The 19,898-nt window shown below is 48.4% G+C and overlaps 1 protein-coding gene across 1 annotated transcript; it reads right to left on the bottom strand.

Moving 5' to 3' along the window:
* Window positions 1-70: 70 nt before the first annotated feature.
* LOC136982558 (3',5'-cyclic-AMP phosphodiesterase 4D-like) lies at window positions 71-18,680 on the bottom strand. The gene is made up of 15 exons (XM_067279058.1): window positions 18,213-18,680; window positions 15,143-15,203; window positions 14,928-14,990; window positions 14,745-14,870; window positions 14,520-14,679; window positions 14,166-14,266; window positions 13,967-14,098; window positions 13,806-13,897; window positions 13,564-13,645; window positions 13,413-13,475; window positions 13,237-13,333; window positions 13,083-13,163; window positions 12,345-13,007; window positions 11,654-12,277; window positions 71-519 (listed from the first exon to the last, which is right to left on the bottom strand). The coding sequence occupies exons 2-15, from the start codon at window positions 15,143-15,145 to the stop codon at window positions 485-487; spliced, it is 2,322 nt and encodes a 773-aa protein (XP_067135159.1). The 5' UTR covers window positions 15,146-15,203; window positions 18,213-18,680; the 3' UTR covers window positions 71-484.
* Between the last annotated feature and the right edge of the window lie 1,218 nt (window positions 18,681-19,898).

The following is a 19,898-nucleotide window of genomic DNA, read 5'->3' as shown; positions in this document are numbered from 1 at the left end:
GACGGACGGAAGTTCGACCCCTTTCCCGATAAACGCGCGGGCGGAGCGGGAAGAGGAAAGAGAAGGCAGAGACGGTCAGAAGGTATTTTAATGTGCCAGCTTCCGGAACCGTTACACCAACGTCCACTACACCGAACACTTAAAATTCCCACACGGTTAATCTATTACAAAAGAAAACACGTGGCTACGGCTACGGCGGGTCCTAAAGGGGCGGAGACGGCCCCCGCCCGTTCTAACGGACTAACGGAAGAGAGGGGCGGACGGGAACGGCGGGCGGGTGTTAAAACGGCGTCTACCGGCGGACGACGCTAAGATACAAAAGGTGCGCGACGGGGAAGGACGCCCGGGCGCTAGACGCCCGCGGCCACCGGGATTACGTATTACGGAACGGGTCGGACCGCCGTTCTATTCCCGGGATAAAAGTCGACCGGATCCGCCGTCCTATTGCATAGATGGGTCTCTACACCGGGCGGCCCGGCGCCGGCTAGGACGTTCCGTCTCCCAAACTTCCGTACGCACCTGAAACGAAAGAAAACACCGGCATTAGTCCACCTGGCAACGCTCCATTTCTTTCTATCGCGTCGACCGCAAATTTCCGCTCTCCCTGGCGGTTAGGTTTGGCTTCTTAAGAGCAGCCTCCGGGGACCGGGCCCGACTTAGGGGAAACGCGTCGTCCTCCGAAATTCCCGGGGGTTTCCTCCCTTTCGAATAACGCCACCTTAACCGCTGGGTCTTCGGAAAAACTCGGGAAGTATCCTTTCTGACAACACACGAAATTCAAAGACGCGGCTCCTAAGAAGGCGGAAATAGTAATATCGGGCGCCATCGACCGGCGACGGTGGGTGGGAAGGAGGCGACTACGTACCGCCGTACTCCGGCCGGAGGCGCTTTTGGACCGCGTCGTTGGGTCGCCCGGGCCTCGGGCAAATACGGCGGCCGTTCCGAATCCGTCAAAAGTGGATTCGTTCGATTTTCGACGGAGGAAGGCCGTGGGCCCGGCCCGTGCCGCCTAGGGTTAGAAATACGTACGGAAGACGACGACCGAGCATCGGGCGCGCGCGTTTCGGACGGGACGTCGGCCACCTTCCGGCCCCGGGCGGACACCGCGATGGCCAAATCGACCGGGTCACGGGAAGCCTTTTCGCCCCATCCGAAAAGTAAACTAGCTAAAGTGATCGGTCGCTTTAGAAATTGTGTTCCGATTTCGAATTTTTTAAACTTGCACCGATTAAGAAAAAAAAAATGCCGAGTAGGTTCCCCTAGCAAACATTACGTCCCCATATAATTGGCTGCGAGAGGAGGTTTTAGACTCCAACTTTGTTTTTTCTCCGTAACTATCCTCTCCAAAATATGGGCTAATGTTATCCAGACAATATTACGGTCGCGTATGTCACGCGGGTAACGAATTTATAATTAATGCCAACAAAAATGATTTTTAGACTATATACATGCACATTACGGGAAGTTCGATTACTAATAATGCCACTTCTGACGGTGGGAGAATATCGAATTTTACGTCCCTCTATGTTTTATTTTATTCGTAATTCCGTCTCGTTATCTTACAACATTAATCTTTTATGCAGAAATTCATTTTTAAGCAGGGTGTCTATTCACAAATTTAATTTATTTTCACTTTTAACTAATACCAATCGCGAATAAGGCATGGGTAATTCGTAACTATGACCAGAAATCGAGTCCCGCCATTGCCGTAGCGGCATAATTGAGAACCAACCTGGCTCGGGCTCGACCCGGGGGTAACCGAACTACGGCCCCTGGCCGCACTACGCTAAAATATAATTACGTGGGAATATCTAGATTGTAGATAAACGTACTACGTAGAAAAAATTTAAATAAGTGTCAGTAAAAATGCCAAAATTGGTTCAATGTGGTTTTTACATTTGACGGTAATATTTTTTGGATGTATCGGCGAAATAAAAAATTCGGCAAATGTGCCACCTCGGATATGGGAGCGCGGCGAAGTTTCTAACAAAAATCATTACGGCTCGCCGTAGCCACGGTGTTTGCGTATCGGTGAACAAATATGCTGGTCGTCTCTATAAACGTAAGGTACCGCAGTGCATCGCGGCAGTGGCCGTGTTGGGGCTCTCTCTCGGTGTGTACGGGGTTTCTAGAGCCAAGCTGATTTCGAATTACTTTTCAAAAACATTTATATTAATTAAATTATTATTATTTATTGTGAGATTTGTAATATAATAAATAATTACTCGCTTACGGGACTGCAGAAAATTATTTTCCTCTTCTAGTCGATCTTTTCCTTTATCGGGAACAACAGCCATACGAGATTGCTCGAATAGATTCGATAAGAAAACTTGGACTGAAATTCGGTGCATATTTTATAATTATTATTGCTTGGTATTTTGATGCAAATAACGCTATTTGCTGCGTGTACTGTCATTCGATGCGAACGTGTTGCATTTTCTGAAGTAACAGATTTCTTTTAAATATTTTGTTGTTAGATGAAATCAAAAATCATTTTATTATAAAATAAACAATAAATGAAGTCGAAGTTGATATTTCTATTTGTTGGTATTGTCTACTGTTTAATTAATTTTTATAAATATACTTATTTAATTCTCTATAAAAATAAATAAATCTAGCTCGTATGCGTAAGAAAGTTCCTAAATGAAGGAAATTATTATCTGTCGCAAACACTTTCGAAGGTTTATTTTACGTAATACGTAAAGTTTGCGAGAATGCTTTTCTTTTCTCCTCGTCTAATTTTAATTTGTAAAAATCTTTAATCCCAGCTCCCGTTTGCAGTTTGTGTAATGTAAAAGCGCGTGTGAATATAGAAAACTAAATATATTTATCCCGGTACTTTATCGTACCAATCATCGACATAGCTTTTTATTTTGAAACCTATTTAGTTAAAGCCTTTAATCGTATATACTTTTGGCTATCGAACGTTTACAATTCGGTGCCGAAAACCAAACCATTTAAATATATGTAGGCTATATACATACGCGAGAAATCCGAGTAATCGAAATCGAAAGAAACGAGCCTCTTGGCTCTAGAAACGCCGCGCTGGCCGAAAGAGCCCCAATATGGCGACCGTCGCCACGCACCGCGGTATCGTGTCTCGACCTTACGTTTATACATCTCCGTCCGTTACACCCGCGCCCTCTATCCGTAGAAATATTAACTAGATTCGCCGACGTCGGAACCTCAAACTTTTTATCTACCACCCCTTCGACGATAAAAGTTTTAGATCCCATTTTACGACGAAGTAGTTGCCACAACTCTCCTTTTTAATACGTAGTACAAAACAAAAGTATGGATGGATACGTAACACGTTCCTTTCTTTAAAAACCCTACTTATTTCGTACGCGTAATCCTTAGTTTTTCCAAGTTTTTACCGCCGTCTGAAACGTTTAGTCTGCCCCTAGCTTAAGAAAGCTTTACGCTTCTAAAGTCTCGATTCTAGACAGCTGGCTAGATGGAAACTGCTCCGTAATAAAATACATTAATGTAGTACTTTTATTTTGTACCAACAGAAGCGTAATGGCGTTTGGACAAAACGTTTATTTGTACAGATTTTCTTTACGCGTCGATTCGAGGTCGAAAAGTACGAAAAAGACGAGCCTTATAATCGAGAATATACGGCAATAGCCAATCTAAGGGTAAGTTGGTAAAGTCGAACCGATGGGTTTACCGCAAAATGGCGGTGGATAAAATCGAAGATAGGAACGTAGCTAGGGCAGTCTTATCCGAAATATTCTTCCGCGATTGCTTTACCAACGAAGCCTAAGTAAATACTTCCGAAATTTTAGTAGCCTTCTAGCCGAGAAAAAGAGGGAAAGTTCTTACGTTCCGCCTCGCTCCGTTTACTTTTGTTTTTCCGCGACTAATTTTTTTATCGTAATCGACCCGGACGCCAGCGCGATTTTATTTCGTAACTTCCTTAGCTAAAAGACGAACGTGACCCCAAAAAATTCCGAAAGAAGAATTAACCACCGGGTGATCGGACCTTTCCGCGGAAAGAAGTATCCGGCAAATCTCCGCCCGATGTGATATAAATACGGTACCGCTCCGAGTGTGCGGTTTCGATTTTCCGGGAAATAATTATATTTCTATCTTCGGCCGCCGGGGAGAAGTTTGTACGTAAAGTGGCTTTAATGCCGCCGGAAACGGCCCTTTTTTCCGGTCTAAGGAAACCTTTATTTCGGTCGGCAGCTTTGCCAATTAAACGCCCGGTAGAATCGTAGGCGCCGATCCAATTCCGCGTCCGAGGGGGTTTGCCCGCCACCGATACTTCCCACCGTCCGGAGACGTGGGACTTCCTCCCAATTCCCAATCGTCTTCCTAAGATTCCCGATAGTCGGAGGACCTCGGCCGTCTCCGAAATTCTCGTAGTGTCGAGTCGACGTCGCCCTTTCGACCGCTGGCGCGGGACGGGAAAACACAATAAAAGTCTGGCGAAAGAGCGTTTTCCGACTCCTTTAACACCCGAATTTAGAAAACGCGCCTTAAAGTGGCGGGTGTATTATTCGTGGAAAGCACTTAATTCAAACTGGTCATTAATTTCGAGGGTTACCTTCTCTTTCGATATTCGGGGTCCGTACAGACCCGGAAAGTCGGGAAATAAAATTTTTAACGGAAAAAGTTATGGAAAGTCGGGGAATACCCAAATACCGCGGAATCCGTCTGCCGCTCTCGCTTACCTTCGTTCCGAACGAATCTTTAAATTCGGTTCGGCATAAGGAGGTTACGAAAACCCCGCGACCAAACAAACGGCCGGATTTGTCGCGCTTATATCTCGTAAACTATAAATGATAATCTCACGATTTAAATTTTGTTGGATAGAAGGTTTACGTCCGTGTTTAAAATGGCGGGTAGTGGGAGTGTGCAGCCACGCCGGAAAGGGTAGCTGCGCGCGAGAACACCGAAAATGGCGGAGTTTGGGCGGCGAAGAAATAAGACGTCGAAATCGGTGTCGATTTGTATAAAACACGGGATATACAATATTATTTAGCAACAATAACCGATAAAATAGATTTTGTAAAGTTATAAGCCGATAACTGTGCGGGTAGAAGAAAATTTACATAATTTCGAAGAAATTTCAAAGGAAATACGAACAGCAAAGTAAGAGACGTATATCGTTGAAAAAAAATGAAAAGGAATGAGAAAAGCCCAAAATGGCGGTGCGGGTTGTATAGAGAACTCGGCGAATACGTGGAGCGCGGCGCCGCCCAAACCCAATGATATCGACTCGGAAGGGGATAACCACCGAAGATAAAATGTATTCGTGTACATTTTATCCTTCCTCTAATAATACGAAGATGGATTCACGCTTTAAATCATTGCGATTGTCCCGTATACAACCCTCCCAATTTTTTTGATCCGCGCGACGTTTGGTTAAGTCGTTGCAGTCGGTCGATGCCGGGGAGAGGCAAAGAACCGTCCGTCGGCTTAACAATATTGCGTACGACACACTTTTGGCCGCGCGATTTGTGTATTTTTATTCGTTCTATTCTTCGTTGTTGGCCACACGTGGAGATAATAACCCTGCCAATTTTGACGGATCGACGGTCGGTGACGGGTCTTCTCTCTAACTGCAAATTTTCGTCTTCCGAGAAATTTCGGAAGTTCGAGTTAATGTCGGGTTTTGAAAAATATCGACGACGACCTCCTTTTCCGCCAAAACTCCGCCCTCCCATTATAAATTTTGGGGGGTGAAGAAACGTAACGACCTCGAATGGGTCGATGCTGGACCAAAAATAGCGCGCTATAAGCTATTTCTCCCTCTGGCGGAGTGCGCGATTTCTTCCGTTTAAATTATTTTGAATTTCCCGCCTCCTGGCTTTATGGAAATTCGATTTTACCGCGGCACGCGAATCTTTTCCTTATTTAAATAAAGTTTACGAATTAATTTAAATTAAATCGTGAAATTATTTATATGACGTAACTAATTACGTAATCGATTTTACGCCACGTTTTTGATTTTTTGTAAATCAATAAAGTGTTTTTAATAGAAACAATTTACGTAATTGTGTACAAAATGGGCTTAAATAGACTTAGCCGAATATTACGTAATGGAAAGGGAAAATGGACAGACGTTAATAAGTCGGGGAATCAAAGATGGAATTACCTGTACGAACCCGAATATTTGAAACAGCGCTAGTGCCCGGATTTGTACCTTTGTTTGTATCCGTCCTTTCGGTGTTCTCGTCACTAGAAACATTTAAAGCGCTCGCTACGTTTTTCTTCGACTCTTCTCTCGGGTAACGCTCCGTCATTTTTGAATTTGGGTATAGGCTACGAGACTAGAACAATTATACCTCGCTCCCCAAATCTGCATCGGCACATTCCTACATCAATAAAGTCAACGGATTTTATTGGAACCCCCGCGTTAGATTTAACCGTTACCGGCAATTATTTATTACCACTGCAAATTTTTAATGGTTTTTTAATATGAAAAAACTCGGGCGACTTCCGATCCGGACGGGAAATTCGTATATAGTTAATCGGGGTGTCCGGCTCCTAAGATCCTTATTCGGTGCCTATTTTATTAGCGTCTGGCCCCCGTACATCGTACTCCTCCCGATAACAACGGAGCCGCGCCGGTCGTACGTAGCGCGCATCTGGTTCCGATTTTCACTACGTTATCGGGACTAAAAATGGTCGGACGGACGACAGTGGGAATCTGTAGAAAATATACAGTCTGTTACAAAAGTATAGGAACACCGTAAATTTTGTGTTATTTCAAAATTTATTTTGAAAATATTACTGGAAATATTATTAATTATTTTTTATCATTATTTTGATTATCAGGTTTTTTACATTTCGTAAAGCGGCATAAATTATTTTTCACAGATGTTCATTTTTTGATGCGTTACAAAAGTACAGGTACGGTACACTTTCTAAAATTACATTAAAAAATATATTTAAAAATTATTTTTAACGCTGTTAAATTAATATTTGGTTTTACCTCTTTGGTTACAATTGTTTGAAAAATTCTGCTAGGCATGGTTTATTAATTTTTTTTAATCATTCATCTTTAATTTTATCCCACGCATTTATTATCGCGATTTTCGATCGATTTACAGATTCGTATTGTTTCGTATTTTGCCGCCGACATCCCCTACAAATTTTCGACGAGATTTAAATCTGGACTACGCGAAGGCCGGCCAATTACATCGATATTTTCTTTTTTAAACCGATTTTTAGTCGACGTCGAGGCACGAACGAGAGCATTATCTCGTCGGAACTTCCATTTACGACTTCCGATTAATGCAATTAACCAAACGTAATCGTATTATTATACAATAATTCTCGATACTTTTCCCAGTTCGTACGTTTGTCAACAAATATTAAATCAGTTTTACCTCCCCATCCAAAACCACCCCAAATAATTACAGACCCATCCCCTCGTTGTCGGCTTATTTTAATTTCGCTTTCTCTTCTTAAATCGTGCCAATAATACGAAAACCCATCGGGGCCATCTAAATTAAACTTCTTCTCGTCACTAAACGTTATTTCTTGCCGTTCTTCGGTTCGTCCCATCTCGTCTTTAGCCCGGTTTAAACGCATTCATTTGTTAAAGGTGGTTTCGACTTGGTTTTTAAATATTTTCCATCGTCGTCGTTTTTTAAAATTCTCCAAACGGTGGCAGGAGATACATCTACCGGTAATTCGGCAGCAGCTTGCCCGGCCGACACGTTTTTATTAGTTATAAGCGGGGTTGCGAAGTCGGTAGATTTTTGCACGACTCCGACTCCGACCGGGGCGGACTCGTTAATAAAGTAGGCCCGAAAATTTTGACGTCATCGCGTGACCTCGGAATATTAGCGTCAATAAATATAGTTCTAACGAAGATAGAAGTTAGAAACTTTTTTATTCCAAAGCTAAAATATGCCTCTAAGTAACGAGTCGACACGATAAGTTTTGCTTTTCTGTCGTTATATATAACGGAGGAAAAGTGTAGCCGTCGTTCGAAAACGATCGCGCCCCAAATTTTTGCATTTCCCGACTCGGGCGCCTCGAAACGTCGAGATACGCGAAAGATTGGGTCTTTTCCGTACGCACGAGTGTTAAACTGTACGGCAGACACGATTTCGAACGGGAGTGGGACGGTTTAACGAGGCAGTTATTAAGCCGGAAAATGGTCCGACTAAGTCGGTCGGTACGCATTCTAACGCCCGTTGGCGCTTCTCTACGTTTCCGGGCTTCCCCGGTCCGAAAGAGGAAAAACCCGAGGAAGTCGTTTTCCGACCGTCGTCGTTCTTCTCCTTTGTCGTAGGCCTATGCCGTATAACGGCCGGGAAAGTAATCGCCGCGACGATTCCGATTATTTTTTAAAAAATACAAAATAAAACGATTTTAAAAAACTAATTAAACGTTAAAATTTGACGCATCTGCCGAACACGTAAGCTGGCATTCGTCGACTCGTTCGACGTCGGCATCGGTATTCGGTAAGCGCGTACGAATAAAAATGGTAAATACATTCTTACGCGAACAAATTGGTTTCATAAAAATGTTGTACGGTACATAATACGGGAGTATATCGGGTGATATATAAGTATACGCGTACATTAAACTAAGTCGAGAATGGGAAATATAACATTTAGACCGGGAAAAAAAGAGGTGGCTTCTATTAAGTCGGCATCGGCCGAAGTTCTTAAATCGTATTTAATCGTTTTAAGAGCGGAAATAAACGCCGTACCGAAACTCGGTCGGCGACGATCGATGTCGTATTTCGGATAACGTCCGCGTGGCGCGGTATCGCCGTTTTAACATTCGAACTCGAACAGTGGTCGACGCCATTTATTTTTTCCCGCGCGTAATAAACATCGTCTTCGAGTTCTGTAAGATTTCCTTTTCTGTCCGTTCGCGTGTTAGAACTCGGGCTTAATTTTCGGGGTAGAGACAATTTTTATAAAAAATAAGAAAAACTAGCGGACGAGCCGGAGTCGCTGGGGCAAAAAGTAACGATAACGAAGATTAAGATTATTAGATTATAGCCCGCCTTACCCGTTTCCACCGGGTGCGAGAATTAGGTTCCCTTCTGTTCCGAGACTAATTAGAGAATTTTTAGATGGGTCTAAAAGTATGTTCGATTTTTCGCAAAAACGCAAAATACCGCGTCTAAGATAGCACGGTAGAAACGGAGTTCTCGGGGTAACCTTTAACCCTCTCCCTCTTCCCCCGCGAGAAGAGTTTCGAAAAATCCCTTCTTAGTGTACATTCTTACCGCGTGTCCTAACTGCGTACCAAATTTCGACTCTTAACCGTTTGAACTCTGAGCTTATTATTATTATTATTAACCCATCTAAATTATATTATAAGATTGCGAATGCTAATAACGAGTAAAATATTCGTTAAGTCCGACCACACTGGAAATACGACGCGCGACCCCTTCTACGTCTCCACCCCGTCCACCTTTAATAAAGAACCAAAATTGAATAGCGTTAATGCCCTTTATACGCGCGCTACCGTGCCAAATTTTGTTTCTTAAACCTTACCCATTCCGAGATATTGTTTAATTAATATTTCGGAACAGAATAAAGAAACGAAACAAATTAGACGCCAACGTACGCGCGAATTTTTCCCTTTATTTGACATTTATTGGGTTCGAGAGAACTCCAAACGTATAGATTTGCAAAAAACTCGGGGAGTCGAATGCGCCACGATTCAAATACTTTTTTCCTTTATTATACACTGAACGAGTTGGGAAAGTAAAAAGGAGTCGGAGTCGGGGGGATTTTTGACGACTCCGACTCCACAGCCCTGGTTATAAGCTTCAAAACTTGTCTCTCATTCTTGGATGTTAAACATTTATTCCGTCCCGACTTCCTTTTTTACTTGTAATTTTCACCTCGTTGCAAAGCGTTTAGAATGGCATTGGTAGATCTATTTACAGCCGCGGCAATTTGCCTCGGAGACTCGCCCGAACACTCAAATAATAAATTTTACGTATTCCTCGCTCCCGAAGTACAGTTCCACCAGGCATTGTTGAAAATGTTTATATAACATTAAATAAAACTTTTTATTCTTCCGAAACAGTGTTGTTTAATTCTGTCGATTCGCAAACACGAGGTGCGTTATTGTTTCGATACTAGGCGATATTCCATTTTATTTAGTCGAATAACCAAATAAAATGGAATATCGCCTAGTGTTTGTGAGTCAATTAAACAAAACATTCGACAAAGCCGCCGGGACAGTTAAAAATGATGACATCTAACGTAGTGGTAATATTTTTAATTATTATTATTATAATAGATTAATTTTTAAGAGAATTTTAAGTGGTGTACCTATACTTTCGTAACAGACTGTACTTAAATCGGTCTAGTTTGGCCGGTACGGTACAACCGATAGCTATTTATCGGTCCGCAATTTGATGTGTCTTCCGATGCAAAATCGGAGAATTAAATACGCGCTTTTAATTTTGCATTAATTTTTCTTTTTTAACCCAGCCGATTGTTGCCGGGAGGGTGGGCAAAATAATTTTCTGACAGGCACGCGCCGCAAAAAAGCGAGTTACGCCAGCGACTACCGACGGAAAACGGAAGAGTTGTTTTTTCCTCTGGGGTAAGGTAGAAGGCAACCTTTTCTACGCCAGCGCGGGCGACGTTTCCACCGAGACAAAAAAGAAAATCGATTGGGCCAACGAAACGGCAGATTACATTTACGAATTACTGCGTAGAAATTGTTTTTGGTTAGCTTAAAATCGTGACGGCGGAGGGAGAATGCCCCCTAATACCGTATACATTTCGAGTACGGAACGGTGTGGCAGAATTTGCCGGGTTCCGCCCAAACAAATCCTTTAGCCTTTCTTTTGCCGATTTTCTCTTCCTAATAACGACCTCTATCGACGAACGTGGAGGAAACGGACCGAGTCCGGAAAGCACTGGGCTGCGGGCCGTACCCCTTTTCGTATAGGTTTAAACCGGCGATAGTCTACCACGACGGCCGCTAGGGGCGCCCTCGTACAAAACCATCGATTATTTTCTGCCGTTTCGTTTATAAAAGCCAAAAATGATGAAAAAGACGGACGGGTAAGAAGGGCCTTGGCCAGAAAACTCGGCTTCCCGCCCTATTCGTCGGTCTTCTTTCCTTCGAGTCCGCGTGGGATTTTCCACCGGCGTCCACGCAAACTTTGAAAAATCCGTCGTTCCGGGTGAATTTAGCCTCTGACCCACCGATGCCGCGACGTCCCCGAGGAAGTCGATCTTAATGTTCCGGTCGGAAGGAGAACGTTTTACCTTTCCTCCGTCTAAAGGCCGCGATTGGCCGTTTACGGTTGGGTGGAGGCGTCGTTGCCGACCTGGTTCTCGCTGGAAGCGGCGAGAACGAGAAGAGGCGATCGGACGGCGGCTTCCTCCCTACCGGAAGTACGTAACTGACGCGGAGAAAGAATCCCGCTCCTCCGGAAGTGGTAGGAGAGTGCCGATCGATTACTCTCTCGTTTGAGATACGGGTTTAAAGGATCGAGTCTCGAAACGACAAAGAGGAATCTTTTCCAACGGACTTTTTTCTACGCGTTTCGTCGTAAGCGTCGACGTCGACGTTGGTAAAACCGTCGCCCCGGCGCGCGTTTTCCGAAGTGTGGACCCGGTCTTTTTTTAAGGGCTACTTCCGGTAATCGATGGGAGCGGAAGGTAAACCCACCCGCCGGGGGTAAAGCGTTGCTCACCTGTGACGGGCACGGAAGCTCTCCTGTGGCACGGGCGCTCTTCCGGTGCCGAGATTCCCGGACTGCCGGAAAACGAGTAATTTGTGCAGAAGCGGCCCAAGTCTTCTATCTTCGGGCTACGATCGGAAACGTCGGAACTGGGCGCCAGTCTGTACCTGCCGGTCACCACCCGTCCGCCGAAATCCGCCCTTCCGCAGCGCCAGACGCCGTACAGCAACTCCAATCCGTCGGAACCTCGTCTTCGGTAACTCACCAGGCCCTTGGAGGCGGCCTCCAGGCCCCGCAGGCCGGTCACGGTCCCCGCCGAACCCAAGAGCACGCTCAGCACCTCTCCCGCCGATCGGCGACGGTCCCGTCCCTCGGGTCTGGCCCGGGTCCTGGGCGAAGAGACGAAAAGATCGGCGGGGAGCGAGCCCCGGCGACCGGTCTGCGCGGCGCGGGACAGCACCGCCGAAAATCCCGCGGGCAACGGCGCCCGGCCTTCGTCCTCCGTCCCGGCGCTCTTCTCGGGTCCTCCCGGCTCCCGTTTCCGGTCGGTGGAGGCGGGTCGAAGATCCGGAAGTGCGAAACTTCGGCGTCCGTGCGGCTCTCCGTTCCACTCCAACCCCGCCGGATCGAGGGTACCTTGGGCGGAAATAGATTCCCTTCAGAAGCGTAATTCTGCATCCCACGGGTGGGAAAGTCTACTTACCGGAAGTGGGTTCGGAGGGTACCGACCACCTTCTGCCTCCTCCGCGAAGACCCCCGCACGCTTCCGCCTCCGACAGATAGGGGGCGTACCTTCCGGTGGCCACGGGAGCGGATCCTCTTCTGCGGCCCGCGCCGTAGACGGAACCCTTCCGGGAGTGAGCCGGAGAGTCGAACTCCTTGCTGGGAAGCTGGGGTCGCTCCTCCGACAGACTCCTGCTGATGCGCCAACACCAGGTGGCCGCCGCCTTGTCTTGGGGCGGCGTGCAGCAGCCATCGACGCACTTCTCTTCCTCCCCCGGCTTCGGCCGTCGGCCCGGTTTGAAGAAGCGCGTTTCTACTCGAGAGATGACCCTGACCCTGCGCAGTCGCAACACCCTCTTCTGGTCGGTCAGGGAGACCACGCTGGTGGTGGGATCCAGTTCTTCCGTCGGCGTCTCCAGGTCCAGAGAGTCGCCGACGGGTTGGGTGAAGGGAATTTCGGACTCCGTCGGGTCTTCCGGGTCCGCGGGAGACGGGAGGTGGGTCTGGTCCCTCTCTCGCTCCAGCCTCTTCTTCCATCGGCGGTGGTTGTGGTGCAGGTTGAAGACCAGCTGGTTGGACAGCGAAGAGTCCAGGAAGCGGTGCCACGTCTCGAACAGCGGCGTCACGATGAACTTGAAGAAGTCTGCCGAGACAAAGTTGCCGTCAAGCCGGGCGGAAGCGACATTCTTACTTTAGGCGCCACGCGAGCCGGACTCACCCGCTTGAATCTTGGCTACGGTCGTCCTGTGGCGGTCGAAAGTGGGCGTGGCCGGGAGGTTCAGCTGTCTCTCGTAATCTCCTAAAGGTCCACATCGAACGGTATAATATACGACGGTGCGGGAAAGAAGACGACTGTTAACGGGTTAACTGACCTTGTCGGTAGAATTCCTGGCACACCTGGTGACTCCATCGCTGGCTGATCGACCAGGGACGACAGGGATTACACAGATCGGCGCACTTGAGAGCTATCTAAACGGTAAAACGGTGGCCGCACGTTACAAGGCGTCCACCCTCCGCATCCGATATAAAGAAATGCTTTTGTTTTTACCTGAAGCGTAAAGTGTCTGTCGTCCTTCTCCTCGGTGTCCAGGGTCTGGTTTTCTAAGTGTATCTAAAGAGAGGCTTCTAGATTAAAAGCATCCCCCGGGCCGTCGATCTTAAATTACGCAACGAAGGAAAGAAAAATTGGCAATTCTCACCTTGAATCTCGCTAGGAATTTCTGCTGGCGAGTGATGTCTGTGGCCAGGATCAGGGATCGGACCCGCCATTGGATGTCGTCCCTTTAGACAGAAATCATTCAAGAACAGCTGTTATCGGGAAAAATCACATTTACAACACAAACTTGAAAATATGTTAAGTTATAGAACACGTCTACCGCAAATGACATCCAACGACACTACTAGGACACAAAAGTGGGAGGCGGAAATCACCGGTACTTACCACGTAGCCTTGTCCAGGTGGTCGAAGACTCCCGATTCCTTCAGGCAGGAGACGGCTATCCTCCAGTGGTGGTTTTCCAGCACGGAAGAGCACTAGAGGGAGAGAAGACAGGTCGGAAACGGCGTTCGGCGGGAGAGAGAACGGGAGGGAAAGACACTCGCCTGGTAGAGCTCGACCAGGTGATTGCAGGTGGCCACCAGGAAGGGCTGGTTAACGCCGGGATGGTCCAGGTCGTGCCCGACCGCGGCTATCAGGGCGGACATGGCTTCGGTGGGCGTCAGGTGGGCCGAAATCTAGGAAGAGATTTTCTTCCCTGAAACTCGGAAGAGGAAAATGCGGCCAAAGAGAGGAGAAAGCTACCTTTTTCTCTGTCAGGAAGCAGTGCATGGCTTGAGCGACGTCCGCGGCGTGGACCGAGTTGTGGTACGGATTGTGGCTGTGGTACGTGGCTTCCATTATGCCTGCAAAATAACTTTCTAACTACAACTAAGGACGACGGACGGGAGGAAGGATCTTCCTCCCCTTCTCCTCTCCGCGCCCTCCGTTTATTTACTTATTGCCCGGAGCGGTAAACGGGAAATTTCCCGATTCCGCCTTGGAGGGAGTCCCGAGGTTCTTTTTTCTCCGCAGCGGAAGATCCCTTTTTCCTCCGAACGGGTTCGACCGCCGAGAGGAAAGGCGGTGGCGAGGGCGAAGAGGAAAGAGGGTACTTACCGAAGCATCTCCAGACCTTGACGACGTCCAGGCGGAAAGCCTCGACCAGTCCGTAGGTGCGGAAGAGGTGGACGAGGAGGACGGAGAGAGACCGTCCTCCGGTGGCCACGTCTAGGTTGAAGGTGTTAAAAGCCCACCGGTCGCTGCGCGCCAACAGCTTCTGTAAAGAGAAGGAGGAGTGAGAAGCGGGCGAGCGCGGCGGGCACCGGAAGGGAAGCCACTCACGTCGGTGGTTCGATTGTAGCAGGTGTCTAGGAGACAGAGTCGGTAGGTGCGCGGAGCGATTATCGGGCGTCCGGGTCTTCTCTTGCGCAGCGTCCGGAAGGGGCGACGCGGGCGGTCCGACCCGGGCTGCAAAGAAGCACGGCGTTAGCGGCGGGCTCGGGCGGGGGCGAAGGGCGTACTTACCGGACACTTGTCCGTCTTCTCCCTCTCCTTCTTCTCGGTCTTCCGCCCTTCGGCCCGGGGAATCTGTACAAAGAAGGCCGAGGGATTAGTGGAGCGGCGCGCGCTCCGTAAAAAATCTCTGGCCGGACGTAAGGCTTCCTCCTTCTCCTCCCTCCGGGCGGGCGGCGCCGGAGCGGAAGGAGGAGGGAGTTTCCGGAAGAAGGAAAGAAACTTACCATTCATTTTGATGCAGAGACAGTTTCCCGGGAGACGCTGGACCACCGCACTTCCTCGTCCCTGAGGAAGAAAGAAAAGGAGGTGACCCCACCGGTCTTTCCACCCGCCTCCCTTCCCCGCCGAGGCGGGGACCAATGCGCCCGGCCTAATCCCAGGGACCCGGGACGGAGGGAGTGTCCCGGGTCCCCGGTGGATTACGAGAAGAGTGGCGGTTGGCCTTCGACCGGAAGTTTTTCCCGACGGAACCTTTTCCGCTCACCCGCGCTGTAACCTGTTTATTTATTTACGGGCAAAGAAAGGCGAAGGTTTTCCTCCGTCCCGCGGAAGAAAAAGGGAACCCCGCGGCAAATTTCTTATTTCTCGGGTTACGGCCAGAAGGGGAAAGGTTTTGTTTGGCTGGCGATACCTTCGGACGGAGTTCCGTGGTCACCGGGAAAAATCTTTTCGTTCGGCCGCCATTTTTCTCTCCGTCTCTCCGTGCAAATGGCAACTTTGCACTCTGCCAGACGCCCGGACCGGATCTTTGTCCCGCGGCGGCCGGCCCACTTCTGGCGCCGATAAGGGGAGGCGGGTGACGGAACGGTCGGGGTCGGAGGTCGGCGAGAAAAGGAATTTTGTTTGGAAAGGAGGCACAAAGCCTCTTTCTTCGGCAGATAAGGGACCGCCGTCCCGCCCGCTGCCGAGAAACAACGCTTCCTTGTCCGCTTTAACGCGCCCGCAATATTTTCCAACGGCTTTTGGGCCACCGTCGGAGAATATTGCGGCCCGAAAGCCGCCGCGAAAGTTTTCGACTCCGGGCCTTCGACCCGGAGTGGAAAATTTTCCATCCCATCCCCGGTTCCGGCCACCCGAGGATGGGACCGGACGAGAATTTCGCCCACTACGGGGAGGGAAGGAGCTTTCGGCCGAAATATTACACCAACGGCGTCCAGCCTTTATTCCGCGGAAAATGTCACCCTCCGTCCCTGTAGATTAGCCCGGCGCAAAGGAGATCTGGCGTAATTTACCGTAATTGCTACCTAATCGGCCGTACTTTACCCGGTCCTTTCGGTGATCGACACTGCTCTTCGCTACTCCAACCGTCGCAAGTTCTCACTTTCCGAAGAAAATTTCAAATTTTCAAATCCCAAAGCGCCTTAATTTAAAAAAGTTTCCCAATTTTCCACACGCCCGTCGTCGGCTTTCGCGCCGCCCTCTTTTTAAACGTCGATCGTCTATCGGGATTCTCTCCCCACCACCGTTCCCGGAATAGGAGAAAGAAGGTTTTGGTCCCAGTCGAGGACGGAAGCCGCCCCTCGTTCCCTCTCTCTACCCCGTGTCGGTCCCGGACGGAGCTCTCTCCCCCTAATTCCTTACGCCTCCGCATTAATTCTCTTTCCCTCCTTCCCGGGCCGCGGGAACCGTCTTTAAATTTCCCGGGGCTTTATACTCCCGCCGGTAAGTAGGGGCGGAAGGTAGGCGGCGGGTGGTCCGGTCCCCGCCCGCCGCGGGAAAATAATTAAGTAGAGATTCGAAAACGCGACCATTAAATAAATCGAAGGTCCGTCGGCAGTTTTTAAAATCGGACGGTTTTAACGATTAGATCCGTCGTCCGTTAAAATCCTTTTCTCGCGCTCGACTACCCAACCACCCGCAATCTGTAAGGTTTCCCGTTTAACCCCATTCTACCCGGTCATTTTCTTCTTTTTTCTGTCGGAATTCCTATCGAAAATTTACTCGTACTCCTCCTACGCCCCGGGCAAAAATGGCGCTTTTGCCCACTTAATTTTACCGAGTTTGGCCTTTTTCCAAAATTCTACCTGCATTACCTTAATAAAAAGAAACATAACTGATACCTGGCGTAAATTATCCACACCGGAATCTATTTTTAAAAACTAAAATACTACTGTAGCTTTAAAAAAGAGGTATTTTTTCAATGTCCGCGCGGGTGTATTTATAAAATAAACCTATTTTCTGGAGATAATTTCTTTATAGAGGTCCGTCCGGTGTTTTACCTACGGGAGGCGATTCGTCGTCGACTTCCGTCGGATGCGTGTTCCACCTCCGTTTGCCGTTACGCCGACCGTAAAACGTTATAAAGCGCGTACGTCGGGCGGTATTCTCGGCATTTTCTAACCCCGGCGGTGATTTTCATTTCGTCGATTGTCACAAACGTAGTACATCCGGCCAATCTAACTCCTCCGGTTAAGCCCGGTCTTAGGCCTATTTACGTCGGAAAAACCGTTAATCGCGGCCGCCGAAATTGCCGTATTCCGCGCCGGGCTTTCCTCCCGGCCAAACTGCGAATCGGAATCGAATCTTTATCGATCCGCCCGGCCACTCGACGAAAATTTGTCGCATCGACAAAGTATAATAAAGCGATTTAGGCACTCGACGCGATATTTTGTCACTTCGGACGTGAATCCGTGGACGGCGGAAGGGGAAGAGTAACGACTTTCGGGCGGCGCGGATCCGGTAGCCAGCCAAACTATATAATATTATATAAGGAGAGCGATATCGGGAGCGGAGGCGGAGGGCCCGCGCTAATTATAACTTTCGAGCGAATAATCGACTAATTCCAGCCATCGATTGTCTCCGCTTCGTATTGCGTCATCCGCCGTAGCGCAATTCCTTTCCCACTTTCTGCCGGGTTATTTGCCCAAAAAACGCCGGAAGTTCCGCCGAAACGTAACCACTCCGCTCCTCTTCCGCCCGTTCTCGTCCCCGGGAGGAAATCTCCGCCGTCGCTCTTATCCGTCACCGTCGGTGACAGGAAAATCTGACAGAAAGACGGAAAATGACAAAACACCCGGACGGATATCTGTTACCGGCGCTCTTTCGTCGTAATGCGGACGTTCGTCTCCCGCGCCACGTCGACGATTTAATTAATAAAAAGAGGCGCCGGGAGAAGAGGTAGAAACGAAACGGGTTTAAGAGACCAGACGGTTGGCCCGGGAAGCCGAGAAAAGAAGGCTTAGTGGAGAGGGAGAGCTTTAAAATTAGACGGGCCGAGATATAAATAACGGCGGGGAGGCCGTCGGACGGAAGGGCTAGAAAAGGGGACGAGGCCTAAGACGGCGGAGGACTTACCTGAGCGTTGGACCCGACCACGGTCCAGCTCCTGAACCTCCTTCCCGGACACATACACGTAGCGTATGGGATCATCGCCGCCGATGCGCTACGCCCGCTTCACCATGGCAGCGGATTCTTTATTGCCGGTCGGCTCTCCTCCCGGAGCCCGTCCTGTCGTCGCTCCTCGATCTAGGTCACCGACACAGCGCCACCTAGCGATAGCGGAAGAGAAAGGTCAAAGGTCGGTGGTTACGGATGCTCGGCCGCCGTCTGACCTCTACCCTCTCCTGCCGATCCCGCCGCACTGCCCTACCACGTGGTACGCGCCTCGTCCACTAGCCACCGGCCCGTGACGTCAGAACTGAGCCATCGATCAATTTCTTCGTTTGTCCTTAAACAGAATCGAGACTGCGTATTCTCCGGAGGATTCGCCACACTTTTTTAATATTCTTTTCCCTTATTAAACATTTATTTAAATAGAAATAAATGCATTTTTACGCTTTTCTGCCGCCGGTTTACCCCGCCCGCCGCCTAATTTCCACTTTAAAATAAGGTTTTAATATTTTATCTTCCGTTAAATTTTCTCGGTGACATTTTTTTTTTCTTTGGTCCCGGCCATTTCCGCCCGGGAGAGGGAGGGAAGAAGACCCACCTCGACTTCCGCCATTAAAGGCGGTAAGGAGCGCGACTTTGGAAATCTGGTTGGTCCCATCTTCGGGCCGACCTTCCTTCTCCTCGGTGGGAATGGACCTTTCCGGTTGGCACGGCAACGCCCGTTATTTGGAAACTGACACCTCGTCGAGTGCGGAGATGTCGACAGAATTGGGTTTACTTTCTTCTTTCCTCCCGAGTGGCCGCATCCCGGCGATTTTCCCCCTCGCCCCCGAGTGGCCTTAAAAGACGTACCTAATTAAAACGAATTCGATCGGTCGACCGGTTCCGTAAAAGTATCGGAAAAGCGCCAGCCGAAATTATATTTATAAACTTTTATCGACGTGGTCGAACGGCGTAAATTAGGCGATGGCGTGCCAGTCGATTAATTAAATCAAATCAAAACCACGTATGTATAGAAATATATAAGCGCGTAATTGTTGGGAATTGGACGGACCCAGCGCCATCGGTCGGTGCCTTTCGGCACCGGGAATAACGGTGGAAGCGATTTCGTCGTTTCCGGGTTGGTTATTATTAACGACGATTTGTATCTCCGGAGAACGTTATCGATTAAAAGAGCCCGCAATTAAATTTTATTAATAACTCCCCGCCGCTCTACCGACTCCGTTAAACCCTCCGAATTCGAATCCGCCACTCGGCGCCCCCATCGTTCTCGGGCCAATCGGATCCCACCCCTCTTCTATACGAATGCCTGCCGGTAGACCCCCCCCCGATTTTTACCTAGGTAAAGGTGGGAATTAAAAGTAAGCGGGAGATGGCTTGTGCGTAAATGTATACGTTCGTAGCACCCGTCTTCGCCGCTTTAACCACTTTGTCGAACTTATATATTAAAATGACGGGGTTAAGTTATTTCGTCGTTTAAATGTGTTATTTTACGGCAATTTTAAAAATCTTTTTACCGTTTTAAACTTTAATTTTTTCGATTCGTTTTCGTGGTTGATTCTGTTTTTATCGATAGACTTTGGCGGAGAAACGTCGAAGTGGCCTCGAAATTCGATACGTTTCCCTCTTCTTTCCCGTTTTCCGCTAATT

Source organism: Centruroides vittatus, unplaced genomic scaffold (assembly GCF_030686945.1).
Source record: "Centruroides vittatus isolate TY-2023 unplaced genomic scaffold, ASM3068694v2 contig_854, whole genome shotgun sequence".
In the NCBI taxonomy this organism is placed as follows: domain Eukaryota; kingdom Metazoa; phylum Arthropoda; class Arachnida; order Scorpiones; family Buthidae; genus Centruroides; species Centruroides vittatus.
Note: the sequence above shows the minus strand (reverse complement) of the source record. Positions and strands in the feature narration are given on the sequence as shown.